Genomic DNA, 21,626 nt, shown 5'->3' on the forward strand with positions numbered 1-21,626 from the left:
AAGTTGCTTACCTTGTAATGGTAGTGATAATGGGTGGTGACAGACAAAAAATACATAGGAAAATAAATATGCAGAATTTGTGAGAACTATGATGGAAAGAAGATAAGTAATATGGTAGAGGGATAGGGTGGGGCTGGTATGTTTCTTGATATAGTGCATCTGAGATTCCTCTAGGTAACTGAAAATTGAAGGGGTTGAATTGGATGCTAAGGGCTCTTGCAGCTTGAGAGACATGCATTTTCTTCTTTTCACTAGGTGTTTTTGGAAGGGCCCACCAAGCACCCATTCTGGAATAAATGTAAATAAATATGTTTAAATGAAGTGCTGTATCAATTTTTAGATTGCCTGATTTTGAAATAACCCCCACAAGAGGCAATAACCAAACATTTTGTAGTGGCTGGTCATTAAAGGACAAAAGCCATAACCTGAAAGAAAAAAAAGCACAACCGGAGGCGGCAATTTAGAACTCTGTGTTCAGACTTATGCCCGGGGCGCAGATAGGGAACTCTAAGTCAGCTTCGCTTGCGCTTGGCGCAGGGGCTCCAGCGAGTCCCGGTCCCCCCAAGCTCGCAGCAGCCCGGGAACTGAACCCGATAGCGGCTGGGAGAGCGCAGAGCCCCAGAGCCTAGAGAGGAGGAGCCACAGGAGGGGTGGACTAGAAGCTGCCACCTCAGCTGAGCGGCAGGACTTCCGCAGGCTGGGGGGGCTGGTGTCGCCCGGAAGAAAGGGCTCCTGGCGCAGATGCCTCGTGATTTCCTCGGGAGCTTTGCTTCGCCAGTTGAAACTGCAGAAGAAAGAAGGATCTAGCGAAATATGACTACGGAGGGCCCTGCCACGTGTCGAGTCCAGGTGGCAGAACATCCCAGGTGGGGGAGAGGAGATACGGTGGTTTGGGATCGCCTGGGTTGCCTAGGTGCAGGTGGTGTCCAGGGCTTTTGGCTCTTCACAGGGCCACTGCTGTTGCCCTCCGGAGCGAACAAGATCCTTGGGATTTTATAAGGCCGCTTTGCTGGGCTTGCAAGAAAGACCACGCCGCACTTTCCACCTTGACTCCTACCGCGGATGTGTGTTTTGCTTCATCCATGCAGATTCTTCTGTTTCCTTTCTTGGCTGAAGGTGATACGCTCTTATGCAGATATACTCAAATTAATTCTGAACCCCTTCTTTCTTTGTCTTGCCGGCCAGCTGATAGTGCTTTTTAAGGTCCCCTTTCTAAAATATTCATTGAAAACAGTCACACCCCCACACCCCCACACACCAAACAGCCCGCCCAACAAACAAACAAACACAAACAAACAAACAAACAAACAAACACACAAAGAAAACCCTTGGTGTCTTGCATCCTTTTAAACCAGTCATGAATCTATGAATTATTACTTAGGGAGTTAATCTGCTGCCAATACTTAACTTCAGCATAACTACTCGCTTAGAGATACCTAGTGGACAATCTTTTCATTTCCGGGCATATTGAAGATCCTTTGCAGAATCTGTCATTCTGACAGATTTTCTAAGGTTGGCTTCCCTCCCCCTTTGCTGTTTCTAACTTTTACTTTTTTCCCTCTGTTAACTTTTTTTCTCTAATGTTGAGTCCTCAAGTTCTTCCTACTTCCTAGTATGTAACTGTCATGTGACAATTGGCAATAAAACTTACTAAAACTTGCAAGTGCTTTTTCACCCTTAAGCCAGCAAACGATGGGTCTTTAGTTACCAGAGAGAAACAATTTTTGATTATGGAGACTACCACTGCTCTAGACTACTTGTGAATGTCTTTGGATATCAGTGTATTCTCTGGAGGGCTTTGCACAGTACAGTTGCCCTTACACATTTGAATGAATTAGAACACTTTGTTAAAGACATGCTTCCAATAAGATTCATGAAGAATTTGTTACATGAAAATAATCTGGCACCTTGTACATAAAACATATCTGTAAAAGTTTCTTCTGTCTTTCCATTTGTATGATTTTAATCATAATGCTTAATATTTCTATAGTTACCCTGTTGGAGAGGGGAAATGGTGGTAATGTACTAAAAATGAAAGTTTCTTAGAGATTTTTGCCTCTGTTGACTTTCATTTATTCTTCTGTGCTAGCCACAGAAGTGATCAAAACAGCAGTCAGATAAATTTGCACTCTTCCATTTTCTTGTTTTCAATTGTGCATTTAATATGATTGTTAGCTTTAAGAGTGTTTCAGCCACTTACTCATTTTAGTAGGGGTGACTTAAGTTAAATTTAGATAGTACATCTATAAATCCATGGAGCTGGTCATATGTCACAATATGCTGAGGGCGGGGGGGGGGGGGAGCACGAGAGTGCCAAGATCTGATTGTCTTCTTGTGGAACTCCTGTTCTTTCTTCAGGATGCCTCTTCAACTTCACAGGACACATGATCCTCTGAATAAAGGCAACAGTCAACCAAATTATACATTTTAGTAAACTTCTTATCTATTTTTTTTATATAAAAATCAAATAGAAATAGAAACTCTAATACTTTTTTCCTTCTTCCCAATCTTGCTTGCTTCCTGTATTGTAAGATTGCTTCAAATTCCTCTGTTCTAGCTTTTTTAGCAGTGGTATCTCTTCTCTTTTTCCATCTCTTTGGGACAAAGTTTTAAATGGTTGGATTATTATTTTTTTAACAGCTTTATTGATACTTAATTCACATATGAAACACTTCACCTGTTTAAAGTTTACAATGAAATGGTTTTTAATATATTCACTGGATTGTGCTATCACCATAAAGTTACAACTTTTTCATCATCCCCAAAAGAATCCTGTATCCAACTCCTAATCAATCACTAATGTACTTTCTGTCTCTATAGATTTGCTTATTCTGGAAGTTTTAAATAAATGGAATCATAGAACATGTAGTTTTTGTGACTGGTTTCTTTCACTTAATATATTTTCCAGATTCCTCCATGTTGTAACATGTTATCAATATGTCCTTCCTTTTATGGTTGAATGATATTTATTGTATGGATATACCACATTTTGTTTATTCATTCATCAATTGATGGTTTTTTTCCCATCTCTTGTCTCTATGAATAATGGTGCTGTATGAATGCATTCTCAATAGGAAAGATTTGGATTATGTAGAAGTATATTCAGTAAAGCCTGGAAATCCTACAATTCCTTTCCTCAGTATAGTCTCTGATTCCTATCTTGTGCTGCCAATCCTTCCGTTCTTAGAAGTTATCCATTTGGTTATATCCTTGTAAAATTATTTAATCTTAATCCTTATAATATCATTGTTACCATTTTATATAAAAATGGTATTATTATAGTCATATTAGTAGAATCATATTTGTTTTTCTGTCACTTTTTTTTACTTAACAATATTTCTCAGAGATTGGACATATCACTTCATACAGTTTTAAGGGCCAAGAGTGTTTCACAGTGTGAATACCATTATTTATTTAACCACTCAACTATTAGAGTGTATATTTAAGTTTCCTATTTTCACTCTTACAAACAGTGCTACAGTCAGCATTTTTGTACATATATCTTTGAGTATTTTTGTGATTGTTTCTTTTCTTTTTTTTTTTAAATTTTGGGTTTAACTTTATTTTGGCTTAATTTTTCCATTGGGTATGTACATTTGAAAATTTCATAAATGTAAAACAAAGGCTATGGAACACTGTTTTGGCATTGTTAGCCTTCATTTGGCTATAGATTGATTGATGCCATTAAATAAATTGTGAAATGTTACAGTGCCCAGCTGGTTATCCATGCTGTATCTAATCTGGCCTCTCTTTAAATTAACAATGCTTACAAATTTCTTAGTCAATCTTTGAGCCCTTTTGTAAAAATTATGCATACATTGTAAAACTGATGATTCTTGTTACCTCTTCTGTGTCTAAATAATCTATACATTTCCCAGTTTGCTTATATGTGTGTCATTGTGAAATATTTGTTAAAGGAACAGATACATGGTTACAAGTTAAGGCCAACAGCTGTACTTTTTTGAGAATAAGACCACATTTTCCTTTTCAAAAAGAAAACTTCTCTTCAGCATGGCTTCTTATAGACAAATTTGTAGGAGCCTACAATATCAATTATAGTCTTAATAGAATGTGATTGTTTCTTTAAACTCATTCATAGAAATGGAATCAGAGCCAAAGGTAATGAACATTTAAATTTTGATGGTCTGTGCCAAATGGTCCTGCAAAAAAAGATGTTATTAGATTGTCTCTTTTTTGTTAGTTTTCAGGAGCTATATATATATATATATATATATATATATATATATATTTGAATGTATGGATTTTTGGATATAAACCATTTGTTGTTGTTTGTTAATCCTCACCCAAGGATATTTTTTCCATTGATTTTTAGAGAGAGTGGAAGGGAGGGAGGGAAGAAAAGAGAGAGAGGAACATTGATGTGAGCTAGACACATCAATTGGATGCCTCCTGAATTTGCCCTTACTGGACCAGGGATCAAACCTTTCAGCCAGGTACTTGCCCTTGACTGAGAATCAAACCCGAGATCCTTTGGTGCGTAGGCTGATGCTCTAACCATTGACCCACACTGCCCAGGACACATTTGTTTGTTTGTTTTTTTAATATATTATATAATACTGTTCTAAGTCTAGCACTTTAACTGTATGATGTATTTTGTTTTGTATTTTATGGAGTGTTGAATGATAGCATTCTTGTCTTGATTCTGCTTGTAGTTGGAATGTTTTAACATTTTATCATCATATGATGTTTGCTATTTCTGGTAAATAACCTTTATTAAAGTAAGGACATTTCCTTCTTTTCTAGCACATCAAAAGTATTTATTTTTATTGTTATTTATTTATTTCAATTTTTATTAATTTATTTTTGTTACAGATGTTTACCCTATTTTCCCCCTAGAAACCCTCCTCCCCATCACACCCCCAACCTCCTCCCCATTATTATCTCTGTCCATTGGTTATGTATACATACATATAAGTTCTTTGGTTCATCTCATCCATCATACCCCCTGCCCCCCTCCTCTGAGGTTTGTCAGTCTGAACCATACTCCTTTCTATGTCTCTGGGTCTATTTCGTTCATCAGACCACCTTGTCATTATAGTCCACAAATAAGTGAGATCCTATGGTATTTGTCTTTCTCTGATTGGCTTATTTTACTTAGCATAATACTCTTCGGGTACCTCCATGTCGTCTCAAAGGAAAAGAGATCTTTCTTTCTTATAGCTGCATGGTATTCCATTGTATATATATACCACAACCTTTCTATCTACTCATCTATTGATGGACACTTGGGCTGTTTCCAGATCTTAGTGATTGTAAATAGTGCTACTATGAACATAGGGGTACATACATTCTTTCTGGTGTTCCAGGCTTCTTAGGATATATTCCTACAAGTGGAATCACTGGGTCAAATGCAGATCAATTTTTAATTTTTTGAGGAAACACCATAGTGTTTTCCATAGTGGCTGCACCAGTCTGCATTCCCACCAGCAGTGTACTAGAGTCCCCTTTTCTCCACACCCTCGCCAGCACTTGTTGTTTGATGACTTGTTGATGGCAGTCATTCTGACAGGTGTGAGGTGATACCTCATTGTTGTTTTAATTTGCATCTCTCTATGATTAGTGATATTGAGCATTTCTTCATATGTCTCATGGCCATTTGTATGTCCTTTTTGGAGAGGTGTCTATTTAGGTCCTCTGCCTGTTTTTAAATTGGTTTCTTTGTCTTCCTTTTGTTGAGTTGTATGAGTACTCTATATATTTTGGAAATTAACCCCTTATCTGTATCATTGATGATTATGCTCTCCCATAGAGTGGGTTCCCTTTTCATTTTGATGGTTGTTTCTTTTGCTATGCAGAAGCTTTTTAGTTTGATGTAATCCCACGTGTTCATTTTTTTCTTTGTTTCTGTTGCCTTAGGTGATGTATCAGTGAAAATTCTACTGCGTATGATGTCTGAAATTTTGTTGCCTACATTTTCTTCTAGGATTTTAATGGATTCATGAGTCACATTTAAGTCTTTTATCCATTTTGAGTTTATTCTTATATCTAGTGTAAATTGGTGGTCTAGTTTCATTGTTTTGCATGTAGCTGTCCAATTTTCCCAAACCATTTATTAAAGAGGCCGTCTTTACTCCATTGTATGCTCTTGCCACCTTTGTCAAATATTAATTGAGCATATTGCCTTGGGTCAATTTCTGAGTTCTCTATTCTGTTCCATTGATCTATATGCCTGTTCTTGTGCCAGTACCAAGCTGTTTTGATTACAGTGCCTTTGTAGTATAACCTGATATCTGGTATTGTGATCCCACCTACTTTGTCCTTCTTTTTCAAGATTGCTGTGGCTATTCGGGGTCTTTTTTGATTCCATATGAACTTTTGAAATATTTGTTCTAGTTCTGTGAAATATGTCATTGGTATTTTGATGGGGATTGCATTGAATCTATAGATTGCTTTGGGTAGTATAGACATTTTAATGATGTTAATTCTTCCAATCCATGAACAAGGTATGTGCTTCCACTTTTTTTTATATCTCCCTCTATTTCTTTCTTCAATATCCTGTAGTTTTCTGTAAATAGGTCTTTTACTTCTTTGGTTACATTTATTCCTAGGTATCTTAATTTTTTTTGCCCAATGGTAAGTGGGATTGTTTTTTTAGTTTCTCTTTCTGTGAGTTCATCATTGGTATATAAGAATGCCATGGATTTCTTGATGTTAATTTTGTATCCTGCTTCCTTGCCAAATTTGTTTATTAAATCTAGCGGATTTTGATGGAGTCTTTAGGGTTTTCTATGTATAATATCACGTCATCTGCGAATAATGACAGTTTCACTTCCTACTTTCCCATTTGGATCCCTTTTATTTTTTCTTCATGTCTGATTGCTGTGGCTAAGACTTCCAATACTATGCTAAATAAGAGTGGTGAAAGTGGGCATCTGTGTCATGTTCCTATTCTTAAGGGAAATGCTTTTGGTTTTTGCCCATTGAGTATGATGTTGGCTGTAGGTCTTTCATATATGGCCTTTATTATGTCGAGATATGATCCCTCTATTCTCACATTGCTGAGCAGTTTTATCAGAAATGGATGCTGGGTTTTGTTGAATGCTTTTTCAAACATGTATTGGTATGATCATATGGTTTTTATCTTTCATTTTGTTTATGTGGTGTATCACATTTATTGATTTGCAAATATTGTACCAGCCTTGCATCCCTGGGATGAATCTCACTTGGTCATGGTGAATAATTTTTTTAATGTATTGCTAGATTCGATTTGCTAGTATTTTGTTCAGGATTTTGGCATCTATGTTGATAAGGGATATTGGCCTGTAGTTTTCTTTCTTCGTAGTGTCTTTATCTGGTTTTGGAGTTAGCATTTTGCTGGCCTCATAAAAGGAGTTTGGAAGTCTTCCTTCTTTAATTTTTTGAAATAGTTTGAGGAGAATGGGTGTTCTTTGAATGTTCGATAAAACTCCCCTGAGAAGGTGTCCGGGCCTGTGATTTTGTTTGCTGGGAGAGTCTTGATTACATTTTCAATTTCCTTAGTTGTTATTGGTCTGTTCAAGTTTTCTATCTCTTCCCAGTTCAGTTTTGGGAGACTACGTGTTTCTAGAAATTTGTCCATTTCACCTAGATTGTCCAATTTGTTCTCATATAATTATTCATAATATTTGTTAACAATCCTTTGTATTTCTGTGGTGTCAGTTGTTACTTCTCCTTATTTTTTTTTTTTCTGATTCTGTGTATTTGGGTTCTCTCTCTTTGTTTCTTGGTGAGTCTAGCTAAGGGTTCATCAATCTTGTTTATCTTTTCAAAGAACCAGCTCTTTGTTTCATTTATTTTTTAGTCTCGATGTCATTTATTTCTGCTCTGATCTTTACTATTTCTTTCCTTCTACTTGCTCTGGGGTTTTCTTTTTGTTAGCTTTCTAGTTTTTAAGTTGTGAGGTTAGATGGTCAATGAGAAATTTTTCTTGTTTCTTGAGGTAGGCCTGCAGTGCTATGAACTTTCCTCTCATGACTGCTTTTGCTACATCCCATTTTCACTGGTTTCCAGGAAGTTTTTAATTTCTTCCTTGATCTCCTTGGTAACCCATTCATTGTTTAATAACATGCTATTTAGCCTCCATGTATTCCAATGTCTTTGTATGTTATTGTTGTAACTGATTTCTAGTTTCATGCCATCATGATGTGAGAAGATGCTTGATATGATTTCAATCTTCTTGAACTTGTAGAGACTTAGTTTGTGTCCTATCATGTGGTCTGTCTTTGAGAATGCCCCACGTGCACTTGAGAAGAATGTGGATTCTGCAGTTTTGGGTGTAATTCTCTGTAGATATCTATTAAATCCATTTGATCTAGTGCATCATTTAGAATCTCTCTTTTCTTGTTAATTTTGTTGCCCAGAGGATCTATCCATTGATGTCAGTGATTGTTGAAGTCCCCTGCTATAATTGTATTTCTGTCTATTTCTCCTTTGAAGTCCTCCAGAATATTTTAAATATATTTCAGTGCTCCTATATTGGGTGCATATATATATTTACCAAGGTTATATCTTCTTGTTTGATAGATCTTTTCAATATCATGTAGTGGCCTTCTTTGTCTCTAATTATGGCCTTTATTTTGAAATCTATTTTATTAGATATGAGTATTGCTACCTCAGCTTTTTTCTCTTTCTGTTTGCTTGGAAAAATTTTTCCATCTATTCACTTTCAACCTATGTGAGTCTTTTATTGTGAGGTGGGTCTCTTGTAAACCATATATATATATATATATATATATATATATATATATATATATATATATATGACTCATGCTTTCTTATCTAATCAGTTACTCTGTGTCTTTTGCTCGGAGCATTCAAACCATTTACATTTAAGGTGATTATTGCTATGTACTTATTTATTGCCATTTTTATATATTGTGGTTATATATTTTTTCCTATTTCTTCTTCTAATTACAGGAGTCCTTTTAACATGCCTCACAGTACTGGTTTGGTGCTAATATATTCCCTTCGCCTTTTTTTTTTTTTTTGTCTGGGAAGCTCTTTATTTCACCTTCTATTTGAATGATAACCTTGCTGGATAGAGTAGTCTTGGATTCAGCTCCTCATTTTTCATTACCTTGATTACTTCCTGCCATTTCCTTCTGGCCTGTAGTGTTTCTGTTGAGAAGTCAGCTAATAGCCTTATGGTGGTTCCTTTGTAGGTAACCTGTTGCTCATCTCTTGCTGCCTTTAGGATTCTCTCTTTGTTTTTAACTTTTGGCATTTTAATTATTATGTGTCTTGGTGTGGGCCTGTTTGGTTCTTCTCACATGGGGCTCTCTGTGCTTCTTGAACTTGAATGCCTTCTTCCTTTACCAAGTTAGGGAAGTTTTCTGTCACTATTTCTTCAAATATATTCTCTAACCCTTACTCATTTTCTTCTTCTTCTGGATCTCCTATGATGTGAATGTTGTTACTTTTTCAGTTCTCTTAAGCTGTCTTCCTGTTTTTTAGTTGTTTTTTTCCTCTTGGTTTTCTGATTAAGTGATTTTTTCTACCATGTCTTCTAATTCATTGATCCTGTCCTCAGCTTCCACTACTCTGCTGGTTATTCCTTCCAATGTGTTCTTTATTCCTGCTATGTCATTCTTTATTTCCACTTGGTTGGTTTTTAATGTTACTATATGTTTACTCATGGTGTTGAGCTCCTTACTCATTCTGTTGAGGTTTCTCAAGATCATGGCTGTGAACTCTACCTCTGATAACTTGCTTAACTGCATTTTATTTCATCTTCAGTAGAGTTGTCTTGTTCTTTCATTTGGGATTTGTTTCTTTGTTTCACCATTTTGGCTTATCTCAGTGGGTTGTGGAACCTGCCAATTTTTTCCTGTGGGTGTTGTTGTTCTGCCTTTTGTGGCTCTCTCTACTGGGTTTGGATGAGTGTAGGAGGACCCTAAGTGGAGCTGGCTTAGGATTTTAACCCTGAGGGAGCTGCTCACAGCTAAAACAACTGCTGTCCGTGGGCTCCCAGCCCACCCTCTCAAGCCTCTGCAGACCTACAGGCTCAATTCAGTGTCCTTTTTTCCTGTCCCTGGTTTTATGGGTCCTCTCCAGCTGATTTTCTGTTGCTTTTTCCTGATGATTTGTCTTTATTTTAGTTGTAATTCTAGTTTGGTCCTGGGAGATGGTCTGCGTAGCTTCCATTCACTCCACTGCCATTTGGAATATTTCAGGAGGGTTTTTTTTTTTTTTCCAATAAAAATTTTACTTAAAAAAACAAGAATGGCTATTGAATTTGATACATTTTTTTTTTGCATATTTTGAGAGGATCATGGAGCTCTTCCGTTTTATTCTTTTGGAATAGCGCATTTAATCAACAGATTTTCTGATACTATCTTCCTATTCTTGGAATAAACTCTTTGGTTACATATATTATAAAATAATTATCATGGATTAAATTTACCAATATTTTATTTAGAAATTTTAAAAACCTATTATCATGAATGAGAGTAGCTTATAGTTTGCTTTTTGGAGCTCTTCTTAGGTTTTAGCATCTGGGTAATGCTGGCTTCCTAAAATGAGATGTGAATACTTTCTATGGCTTTTATTGTTAGAACAATTGATAAAAACAAAGAATCATCTTTCCTTAAGGTCCTGGCAGAACTAACAAGAAACGTTTTTGTGCCTTATTGTGCAGATTATCTCTGAACAAATTTTATATATTTTTTTTATTTTTCTTCTGTCAGTTCTTAGAAATTTGTGTTTTCATAGAAAAATTACCCCTTTTTTGTAGATTAAACCTTTTAAAAATCTATTTCGAATTTTTAATGGTCTCTTATTCCTAATGTTTATTTTATACAATGATAAGTTTTTTCTATATTGTTGTGTTTATCAAAGAAAACTGTATTTTTTTTTTTTTACCAAGTCTGCTGTTTTTTTTCTAGTTCATTGAATTCTCCTTTTATCTTTTAATTAATTACTTCTAATTTCTTCATTGCTTTTTTTGATAGCTTTTCACAATATATGCATACTTAATTTATTTTCATTGTTTCTTGTTTTCTTATATTCATTGAAGGCTAGCAGATTTTCTCTGAGTACCATTATAGTTGCATCTCATAAATTTTGATATGCAAATTCCTCATTTAAAAAATTTTTCTAATTGTAATTTTGGCTTTAATGTCTGCTTTCCTCATCTTTATCTTCTAGCTCACTGATTTGTTCTTCAACTCGTTATTCATTTATTTATATTTATTTAAAAAAATTTTCTAATTGTAATTTTGGCTTTAATTTCTGCTTTCCTCATCTTTATCTTCTAGCTCACTGATTTGTTCTTCAACTCGTTATTCATTTATTTATATTTATTTACTAAATTTTCTTACAGATGTTTCTGCTTTTTTCCCCATTGACACCCTCCTCCCAATCCTGCTTCCTCCCCTCCCCCACCCAGAATTGTCTGTGTCCATGGTTATGCATTCATGCATATAAGTTCTGTGGTTTATCTCTCCCAACCCTGCCCTGCATCCCCCTTCCCGTCTTATGAGGTTTGTCAGTATGTACCCTACTTCTTTGTCTCTGGGTCTATTTTGTTCATCAGCTAGTTTTGTTCATTATATTCCACAAATAAGTGAGATCATGTGATATTTGTCTTTTTCTGATTGGCTTGTTTCACTTAGGATAATACTCCCGAGGTCTCTCCATGTCTTCTCAAAGGATAGGAGAGCTTTCTTTCTTACAGCTGCATAGTATTTAATTGTGTATATGTACCACAGCTTTTTTATCCACTCATCTATTGATGGACACTTGGGCTGTTTCCAGATCTTAGTGATTGTAAATAGTGCTGCTATGAACATAGAGTTCATACATTCTTTCTGATTGGTGTTTCAGGCTTTTTAGGGTATATTCCTAGAAGTGGGATCACTGGGTCAAACAGCAGTTTAATTTTTAAATTTTTTTAAAATCCTCACCTGAGGACTTTTTTTTTTTTTTTGATATTTTGCTCAGAAAGAGTGGGAGGGGGAGAGAGAGAGAGAGAGAGAGAGAGAGAGAGAGAGAGAAACATCAACGTGAAAGGGACACATTGAGTGGTTGCCACCCACACGACCCAACCAGGGCCGGGGACAAACTGCAACTGAGGTAAGTGCCCTCAGTGGGAACCAAACCTGGGCCTCTCAGACTGCAGGCCAGTGCTCTAACCGCTGAGCTAAACTGGCCAGGGCACAATTTTTAATTTTTTGAGGAAACACCATATTGTGTTTCATAGTGGCTGTACCAGTCTGCATTCCCACCAGCAGTGTACTAGAGTCCACACCTCGGCCAGTACTTGTTTGATGATTTGTTGGTTGCTGCCATTCTCATAGGTGTGAGGTGATACCTCATATTGTTTTAATTTGCATCTCTCTGATGATTAGTGACATTGAGCATTTTTTCACATTATTCTTGGCCATTTGTATGTCCTGTTTGGAGAAGTGCCTATTCAGGTCCTCTACCCATTTTTTAATTGATTTCTTTGTCTTTTGTTGAGTTATATGAGTACTCTATATATTTTCAAAATTAACCCCATATTTGATGAATCTTTGACAATTATGCTCTCCCTTATAGTGGATTCCCTTTCCATTTTGATGGTTGTTTCTTTTGCTGTGCAGAAAATTTTTAGTTGAAAAAAATTTTTTTTTCTCTTTATTGATTTTAGAGAGAGTGGAAGGAAGAAGGAGAGGGAGATAAAAACATCGATGAGAGCCAACATTGATTGTCTTCTGCATGCCCCTCACAGAGGATCGAGCCCACAACCTGGGCATGTGTCCTGACTGGGAATTGAACCAGCAACCTCTTGGTGCATGGGTCGATGCTCAACCAATGAGCCACACCGCTGAGCCACACTGGCCGGACAGAGGCTTTTTAGTTTGAATTGTTCCTATGTGTTCATTTTTTCCTTTGTTTCTTTTGCCTTAGGTCTTGTATCAGTGAAAATTCTGCTGTGTGTGATGTCTGAAATTTTGTTGCCTACATTTTCTTCAAGGATTTTTATGGATTCACAAGTCACATTTAAGTCTTTTATCTATTTTGAGTTTATTCTTGCGTTTGGTGTAAGTTGGTGGTCTTGCTTCATTTTTTTGCATGTAGCTGTCCAATTTTCCCAACACCATTTATTTATTTATTTAATTTTTTGGGTAACCCAACACCATTTATTGAAGAGTCTGTCTTTACTCCATTGTATCGCTCTTGCCATCTTTGTTGAATATTAATTGAGCATAATGTCTTGGGTCAATTTCTGGGTTCTCTGTTCTGTTCCATTGATCTAGTACCTGTTCTTGTGCCAGTACCAGGCTGTTTTGATTACAGTGGCTTTGTAGTATAACCTGATATCTGTTATTGTGATCCCTCCTACTTTGTTCTTCTTTTTCAAGATTGCTGGAGCTATTTGGGATATTCTTTGGTTCCATATAAACTTTTGAAGTATTTGTTCTAGTTCTGTGAAATATGTCATTGGTATTTTGATGGGGATTGCACTGAATCTATAGATTACTTTTGGTAGTATGGACATTTTGAATGATGTTAATTCTTCCAATCCATGAACAAGTTACAAGCTTTCACTTTTTTACATCTCCCTCTATTTTTTTTTGTCAATGACCTGTAGTTTTCTGCAAATAGGTCCTTTACTTCTTTGGTTAAGTTTATTCCTAGGTATCTTAATTTTTTTTTTTGGTGCAATGTAAGTGGAATTTTTTTTTTTTTTATATTCTTTTTCTGTGAGTTCATAGTTGGTGTATAAGAATGCCATAAATTTCTTGACATTCATTTTGTATCCTGCTACTTTGCCAAATTCATTTATTAAATCTAGTAGATTTTTGATGGAGTCTTTAGGGTTTTCTTTGTATAGTATCATGTCATCTGCAAATAACGACAGTTTCACTTTCTTTTTTCCAATTTAGATCCCTATTATGTTTTCTTCATGTCTAATTGCTGTGGCCAAGACTTCCAATACTGTGTTAAATAAGAGTGGTGAAAGTGGGCATCCCTGTCTTGTTCCTGTTCTAAAGGGAAATGTTTGTAGTTTTTGCCCATGGAGTATGATGATGACTGTAGGTCTTTCATATATGGCCTTTATTATGTCGAGATATGATCCCTCTATTCCCACATTGCTGAGCCTTTTTATCAGAAATGGATGCTTCATTTTGTTGAATGCTTTTTCAGCGTCTGTTGGTATGATCATATGGGTTTTATCTTTCATTTTGTTTATGTGGTGTATCACATTTATTGATTTGCAAATATTGTAATATCCTTGCATTCCTGGGATGAATCTCACTTGGTCATGATGAATACTTCTTTTTGATGTATTGCTGGATCCAATTTGCTAATATTTTATTAAGGATTTTGGCATCTGTGTTCATCAGGGATATTGGCCAGCAGTTTTCTTTCTTCATAGTGTCTTTTTCTGGTTTTGGAATTAGCATTATGCTGGCCTCATAAAATGAGTTTGTAAGTCTTCCTTTTTCCTGGATTTTTTGAAATAGTTTGAGGAGAATGGGTGTTAGTTCTTCTTTAAATGTTCGGTAAAACTCCCCTGTTAAGCCGTCCGGGCCTGTGCTTTTGTTTGCTGGGAGAGTCTTGATTACATTTTCAATTTCCTTAGTTGTTATTGGTCTGTTCAAGTTTTCTATCTCTTCCCAGTTCAGTTTTGGGAGACTACGTGTTTCTAGAAATTTGTCCATTTCACTTAGATTGTCCAATTTGTTGCCATATATTCATAATATTTGTTAACAATCCTTTGTATTTCTGTGGTGTCAGTTGTTACGTCTCCTCTTTTTTTCCTGATTTTGTGTAATTGGGTTCTCTCTCTTTGTTTCTTGGTGAGTCTAGCTAAGGGTTCATCAATCTTGTTTATCTTTTCAAAGAACCAGCTCTTTGTTTCATTGATCTTTTGAGTTTTTTTTTTTGGTCTCGATGTCATTTGTTTCTGCTCTGATCTTTACTATTTCCTTCCTTCTACTTACTGTGGGGTTTCCTTTTTGTTAGCTTTCTAGTTCTTTAAGTTGTGAGGTTAGATGGTCAGTGAGAAATTTTTTTTGTTTCTTGAGGCAGGCCTGTAGTGCTATGAACTTCCCTCTCAGAACTGCTTTCGCTACATCCCATAGATTTTGTGTTGTTGTGTGTTCATTTTCATTGGTTTCCAGGAAGTTTTTAATTTTTTCATTTAGCCTCCAGGTGTTTGAATGCTTTTGCTGTAATTGATTTCTAGTTTCATGCCACTGAGAAGATGCTTGATATGATTTTAATTTTCTTGAATTTGTAGAGACTTACTTTGTGTCCTAACATGTAGTCTATCTTCGAGAATGTCCCATGTGCACTTGAGAAGAATGGATATTCTGCAGCTTTGGGGTGAAATGTTCTATAAATATCAATTTAGTCCAACTGATCTACTTTTTTATTTAAGGACTCTGTGTTCTTATTAATTTTTTGTCTAGAAGATCTAACCAGTGTTGTCAATGGTGTGTTACAGTCACACACTATGATTGTATTGCTATTGATCTCTCCCTTGAAATCCTCCAGAAGTGTTTTTGTATATTTTGTTACTCCTGTATTTGGTGCATATATTTTTACCAGGGTTATATCCTCTTGTTGAATTGATCCCATTTATATTATATAGTTACCTTCTTTGTCTCTTATTATGGCCCTTGTTTTGAAGTCTATCTTATCATATATGAGTGTTGCTACACCAGCTTTTTCTTCATTTTTATTTGCCTGAAAAATATTTTCATTCCTTCACTTTCATCCTGTATGAGACTTTTGTTGTGAGGTGGGTCTCTTGTAGACAGCATATATTTGGGTCATCTCTCCTTTTTTTTTAATCCAATCAGCTACCCTATGTCTTTTGATTGAAGCATTTAAGCCATTTACATTTAAGGTTATTATTGATAGATACTTATTAGTTGCTATTTTAATTTTATGCCTGTGTTCCTCTCTCTCTCTCTACTTCTTGTTACAACAGTCCCTTGAACTTTTCTTGCAGTGCTGGTTTGGTGGTGGTAAATTTCTTTAGCTGTTTTTTTTTTTTTTTTTTATCCTCACCCGAGGACATTTTTCCATTTTTTGTTCAGGTAGAGTGGGAGGGAGAGAGAGGAACAGAGAGAGAGAGAGAAACATCGATGTGAAAGGAACACATCGAGTGGCTGCCACCTGCACAACCGACCAGGGCCGGGGACAAACTGCAACCGAGGTACGCGCCCTTAGTGGGAACCGAACCCGGGTCTCTCAGGACCGCAGGCCGACGCTCTAACCGCTGAGCCAAACCGGCCAGGGCTGCTTTTTTTTTTCTTTTTGTGTGTGTCTGTGAAGCTCTTTATTTCACCTTCAATTTTGAATGATAGCCTTGCTGTATAGAGTAGTCTTGGATTCAGACCCTTGCCTTTCATTACTTTATATATTTAATGCCACTCCCTTCTGGCCTGCAGTGTTTCTATTGAGAAATTAGCTGACAGTCTAATGGGGGCTCCCTTGTAGGTAACTTTCTGCCTCTGTCTTGCTTCCTTTAAGATTATTTCTTTGTCTTTAATGTTTGCCATTTTATTTAATTTATTTATTTTTTAAAACGTATCTTTATTGTTGAATGTATTACAGATGTTCCTCATTTTTCCCCTATTGACCCTTTCCTTCCCACTTCCTCCCCCCTGCTGCCTTTCCCCACACTGTTGTCTGTGTCCATTGGTTATGCATATATGCATGTAAGTTCTTTGGTTTAATTCTTTCCACCCCCACCCCCCTTCCTTATGAGGTTTGTCAGTCTAACAATTTGTACTTAATCCCTTCACCTTTTTCACCCATTGACCCAATCCCCCTCTCATCTGGCAACCAACAAAATGTTTTCTGTATCTCTGAGAATGTTTCTGTTCTGGTTGTTATTTTGTTTGTAGATTCAATTGTCGATACATATGTATTTATTGCCATTTTGTTTGTTCATGTTTTTTATCTTCAAGAAGACTCTTCAAAGTTTCATATAATAATGATTTGGTGGTGATGAATTCCTTTAGCTTTTTCTTGTCTGGGAAACTCTTTATTTATTTATTTATTTTTATTATTATTTTTTTTTAATCCTCACCCGAGGATATTTTTCCATTTTTTGTACAGATAGAGTGGGAGGGAGAGAGAGGAAGGGAGAGAGAGAGAGAAACATCGATGTGAAGGGACACATTGAGTGGCTGCCACCCGCACGACCAACCAGGGCCGGGGACAAACTGCAACCGAAGTACGTGCCCTTAGCGGGAACTGAACCCGGGTCTCTCCGGACCGCAGGCCGACGCTCTAACCGCTGAACCAAACTGGCCAGGGCTGGGAAACTCTTTAAATGGCCTTGATTCTAAATGACAGCTTTGCAGGATAGAGTAATCTTGGTTGTAGGTTCTTGCTTTTCATCACTCTGAATATTTCTTGCCACTCCCTTCTGGTCTGTAAAGTTTCTTTTGAGAAATCAGCTGACAGCCTTATGGGAACTCCATTGTAGGTAAGTAACTTCTTTTCTCTTGCTGCTTTTAAAATTCTTTCTTTGTCTTGAACCTTTTGCATTTTGATGATGATGTCTCTTGTTGTGGGCCTCTTGGGGTTCAACTTGTTTGGGACTCTCTGTGCTTCCTGGACATGTATGTCTGTTTCCTTCACCAAGTTAGGGAAGTTTTCTGCCATTATTGTTTCAAATAGGTTTTCAGTTTCTTGCTCTCTCTCTTCTCCTTCTGACATCCCCAAGATGCGAATGTTGGTATGCTTGAAGTTGTCCCAGAGGCTCCTTACACTATCCTGATACTTTTGGATTCTTTTTCTTTTTGCTGTTCTGATTGGGTGTTTTTTGCTTCCTTGTATTCCAAATCGATGGTTTGCTTCTTGGGTTTACCAACTCTACTATTGAATCTGTGTAAATTATTTTTTATTTCAGTTAGGGCCTCCTTTATTTCTGGCTGGTACTTTTTTATGCCCTTGAGGCCCTCATTGAGTTCACTGAGGTTCTCACTAAGTTCATTGAGCATCCTTATAAGCAGTGTTTTGAAGTCTGCAACTGTTAGGTTGTTTATCTCCATTTTGCTTAGTTCTTTTCTTGGAGTTTTGTTCTGTTCTTTCATTTGGGACCTGTTTCTTTGTCTCCTCATTTTGGTTGCCTCCCTGTGTTTGTTTCTATGTATTACTTAACTAGAGGTATGGGGCTATCTGAGACCAGATGCTGCTTGTTTGACAGAATTTAGGAATCTCTGAAGCAGAATCCAAAACAGGCCAATTCTATGGTAAAGCAGCTGGCAACAGCTTGGGTGGGCCTGAAAGTTGGGTGGGGCAGGGCCTCAGGGAATCTCCAGGGCAGGGCAAACCATGTGAGCCAAGTTGTTGGAGTCCCAGATATGGCGGCCGTCTGCTGCCCCAGGGAAGGGCTCACCAAAGGAACAAAGGACCACTGACAGCATGTCTGTCCTGGAGAAAGCTGTGTCCCCAGCCTTTGCTTCAATGCCAAACAACTCAGTTCTTCCCCATATGTCTCTGGTGCCTTTCAAGCTGCCTCTACCATGCTGGATCCTGGAGGGTGCGAGTTCAAATAAGTCTGTTTGCGGGCCCTTTAAAAGGAGCTGTCTGGGGCTCCAACTGCCTCAGTCTCCCTCAGCCTCAATTCCTACTGTTTTTTCCAGCTAGAAGTTATGGGTACTTCTCTTCCTGGCACTGGGACCCAGAGCTGGAGGCCTCGTGTGGGACAGGGACTGCTCATTTCTCAGGGAGGGCCTTCCCAGCCGAGGTATCCCTCCGATTTTTATCTGCCACACATGAGTGTGGGGCCAACCCGTCATGCCTCTGCCCCTCGTACCCGTCTTGATGTGATGGCTTCTTTAATTTTGTAGTTGTAGGACTTACATTTAGCTTGATTTCAGGCAGTTCTGAATGATGGTTGTGTTGGAGTTTTGTTGTAATTTTGATATGGTTTTGGGAGGAGGCGATACTGCATTTACCTATGCCGCCATCTTGACCCACTTGTGTCATTATTTCTTCAACAGGTTCTCTATCCCTTTCTCTGAGTCATCATCTTCTGGTACCCCTATGATGTGAATGTTAAGTTTTTTTTTTATCCTCACTCGAGGACATTTTTCCATTTGTTCAGATAGAATGGGAGGGAGAGAGAGGGAGAGAGAGAGAGAGAGAGAGAGAAACATCGATGTGAAGGGACACATCGAGTGGCTGCCACCCGCATGACCAACCAGGGCCGGGGACAAACTGCAACTGAGGTACGCGCCCCAGCGGAATCTGAACCTAGGTCTCTCCGGACTGCAGGCCGACGCTTTAACCACTGAGACAAACCGGCCAGGGCTGTTGTTATGTTTTGTATTGTCCCAAAGTTCCCTTAAACTCTCCTTCTGCTTTTTAATTATTTTCCTCATTCACTTCTATAATTGGGTGTTTTTTTCTACCTTGTCTTCTAACTCACTGATTTGGTCTTCAGCTTCTTCTAATCTACTATTGAATCTTTCTAAGGTATTTTTTTTTTTTTTAATTTATTTATTTAATTTATTTATTTTTTTTGTTACAGATATTTTACCTTTTTACCCCATTGGCACCCCCCCCACCCCCCCCCTCCACCCTGTCCCCGGCTTAGTTGTCCATGTCCATTGGTCATGCATACATGCATATAAGTTCTGTGGTTTATCTCTTCCCACCCCCCCACCCCCCCATCCCCTCTTCTGAGGGATGTCAGTCTGTGCCCTACTTCCATATGTCTGGGTCTACTGTATTCCTCAGACTGTTATGTTCATTATATTCCGTATATAAGTGAGATCATGTGGTATTTGTCTTTTTCTGCTTGGCTTCTTTCACTTAGGATAATACTTTCCAGGTCCCTCCATGTCGTCTCAAAGGATAAGAGATCTTTCTTTCTTACCGCTGCATAGTATTCCATTGTGTATATGTACCACAGCTTTTTGATCCATTCGTCTACTGGTGGACACTTGGGCTGTTTCCAGATCTTAGCTATTGTAAATAGTGCTGCTATGAACATGGGGGTACATATATTCTTCCTGATTCGTGCTTCAGGCTTCTTAGGGTATATTCCCAGCAGTGGGATCACTGGGTCAAATGGAATTCAATTTTTAATTTTTTGAGGTAGCACCATATTGTTTTCCATAGCGGCTGCACCAGTCTGCATTCCCACCAGCAGTGTATTAGAGTCCCCTTTTCTCCACACCCTCGCCAACACTTGTTGTTTGATGATTTGTTGATGGCGGCCATTCTGACAGGTGTGAGGTGATACCTCATAGTTGTTTTAATTTGCATCTCTCTGATGATTAGTGATGTTGAGCATTTCTTCATATGTCTCTTGGCCATTTGTATGTCCTGTTTCGAGAGGTGTCTATTCAGCTCCTCTGCCCATTTTTTAATTGGGTTCTTTGTCTTCCTTTTGTGGAGTTGTATGAGCACTCTGTATATATTGGAAATTAACCCCTTATCTGATACATCATTGGCAATGATGTTCTCCCATACAGTGGGTTGCCTTTCCATTTTGATGATTGTTTCTTTTGCTGTGCAGAAGCTTTTTAGTTTGATGTAGTCCCATGTGTTCATTTTCTCCTTTATTTCTGTTGCCTTAGGTGATGTATCAGTGAAAATTCTGCTCCATATGATGTCCGAAATTTTGTTGCCTACATTTTCTTCTAGAATTTTTATGGATTCACGGGTCACATTTAAGTCTTTTATCCATTTTGAGTTTATTTTTGTGTATGGTGTAAGTTGATGGTCTAGTTTCATTTTTTTGCATGTAGCTGTCCAATTTTCCCAACACCATTTATTAAAGAGGCTGTCTTTACTCCACTGTATGCTCTTGCCACCTTTGTCAAATATTAATTGAGCGTATTGCCTTGGGTCCATTTCTGGGTTTTCAGTTCTGTTCCACTGGTCTATATGCCTGTTCTTGTGCCAGTACCAGGCTGTTTTGGTTACAGTCACTTTGTAGTATATCCTGATATCTGGTATTGTGATCCCTCCAACTTTGTTCTTCTTTTTCAAGATTGCTGTGGCTATTCGGGGTCTTTTTTGGTTCCATATGAACTTTTGAAGTATTTGTTCTAGTTCTATGAAATATGTCGTTGGTATTTTGATGGGGATTGCATTGAATCTATAGATTGCTTTGGGTAGTATGGACATTTTAATTATGTTAATTCTTCCAATCCATGAACAGGGTATGTGCTTCCACTTTTTTATATCTTCCTCTATTTCTTTTTTCAATGACCTGTAGTTTTCTGCAAATAGGTCCTTTACTTCTTTGGTTAAGTTTATTCCTAGGTATCGTAATTTTTTTGGAGCGATGGTAAATGGGATTGTTTTTTCAGTTTCTCTTTCTGTGAGTTCATCATTGATGTACAAGAATGCCGTCGATTTCTTGACGTTAACTTTGTATCCTGCTACTTTGCCAAATTCATTTATTAAGTCTAATAGATTTTTGATGGAGTCTTTAGGGTTTTCTATGTACAATATCATGTCATCTGCAAATAATGACAGTTTCACTTCCTCCTTTCCAATTTGGATCCCTTTTATTTTTTCTTCATGTCTGATTGCTGTGGCTAAGACTTCCAGTACAATGTTAAATAAGAGTGGCGAAAGTGGACATCCCTGTCTTGTTCCCGTTCTTAATGGAAATGTTTTTAGTTTCTGTCCATTGAGTATGATGTTGGCTGTAG

The 21,626-nt window shown here is 37.4% G+C and overlaps 1 protein-coding gene across 1 annotated transcript in view; it reads left to right on the plus strand.

Annotated features, from left to right (window-relative positions):
• The first annotated feature begins 712 nt into the window (after nt 1-712).
• The window catches only part of GALK2 (galactokinase 2), a 151,896-nt gene continuing 130,982 nt past the window's right edge, over nt 713-21,626 (plus strand). The window contains exon 1 of the mRNA XM_036255452.1: nt 713-866. Coding sequence (XP_036111345.1) covers nt 814-866 — 53 coding nt within the window. The 5' untranslated portion in view covers nt 713-813. The remainder of the gene's footprint in view (nt 867-21,626) is intronic.

The sequence above is a fragment of the Molossus molossus genome, unplaced genomic scaffold (genome assembly GCF_014108415.1).
Source record: "Molossus molossus isolate mMolMol1 unplaced genomic scaffold, mMolMol1.p scaffold_m16_p_1, whole genome shotgun sequence".
NCBI classification, from domain to species: Eukaryota; Metazoa; Chordata; class Mammalia; order Chiroptera; family Molossidae; genus Molossus; species Molossus molossus.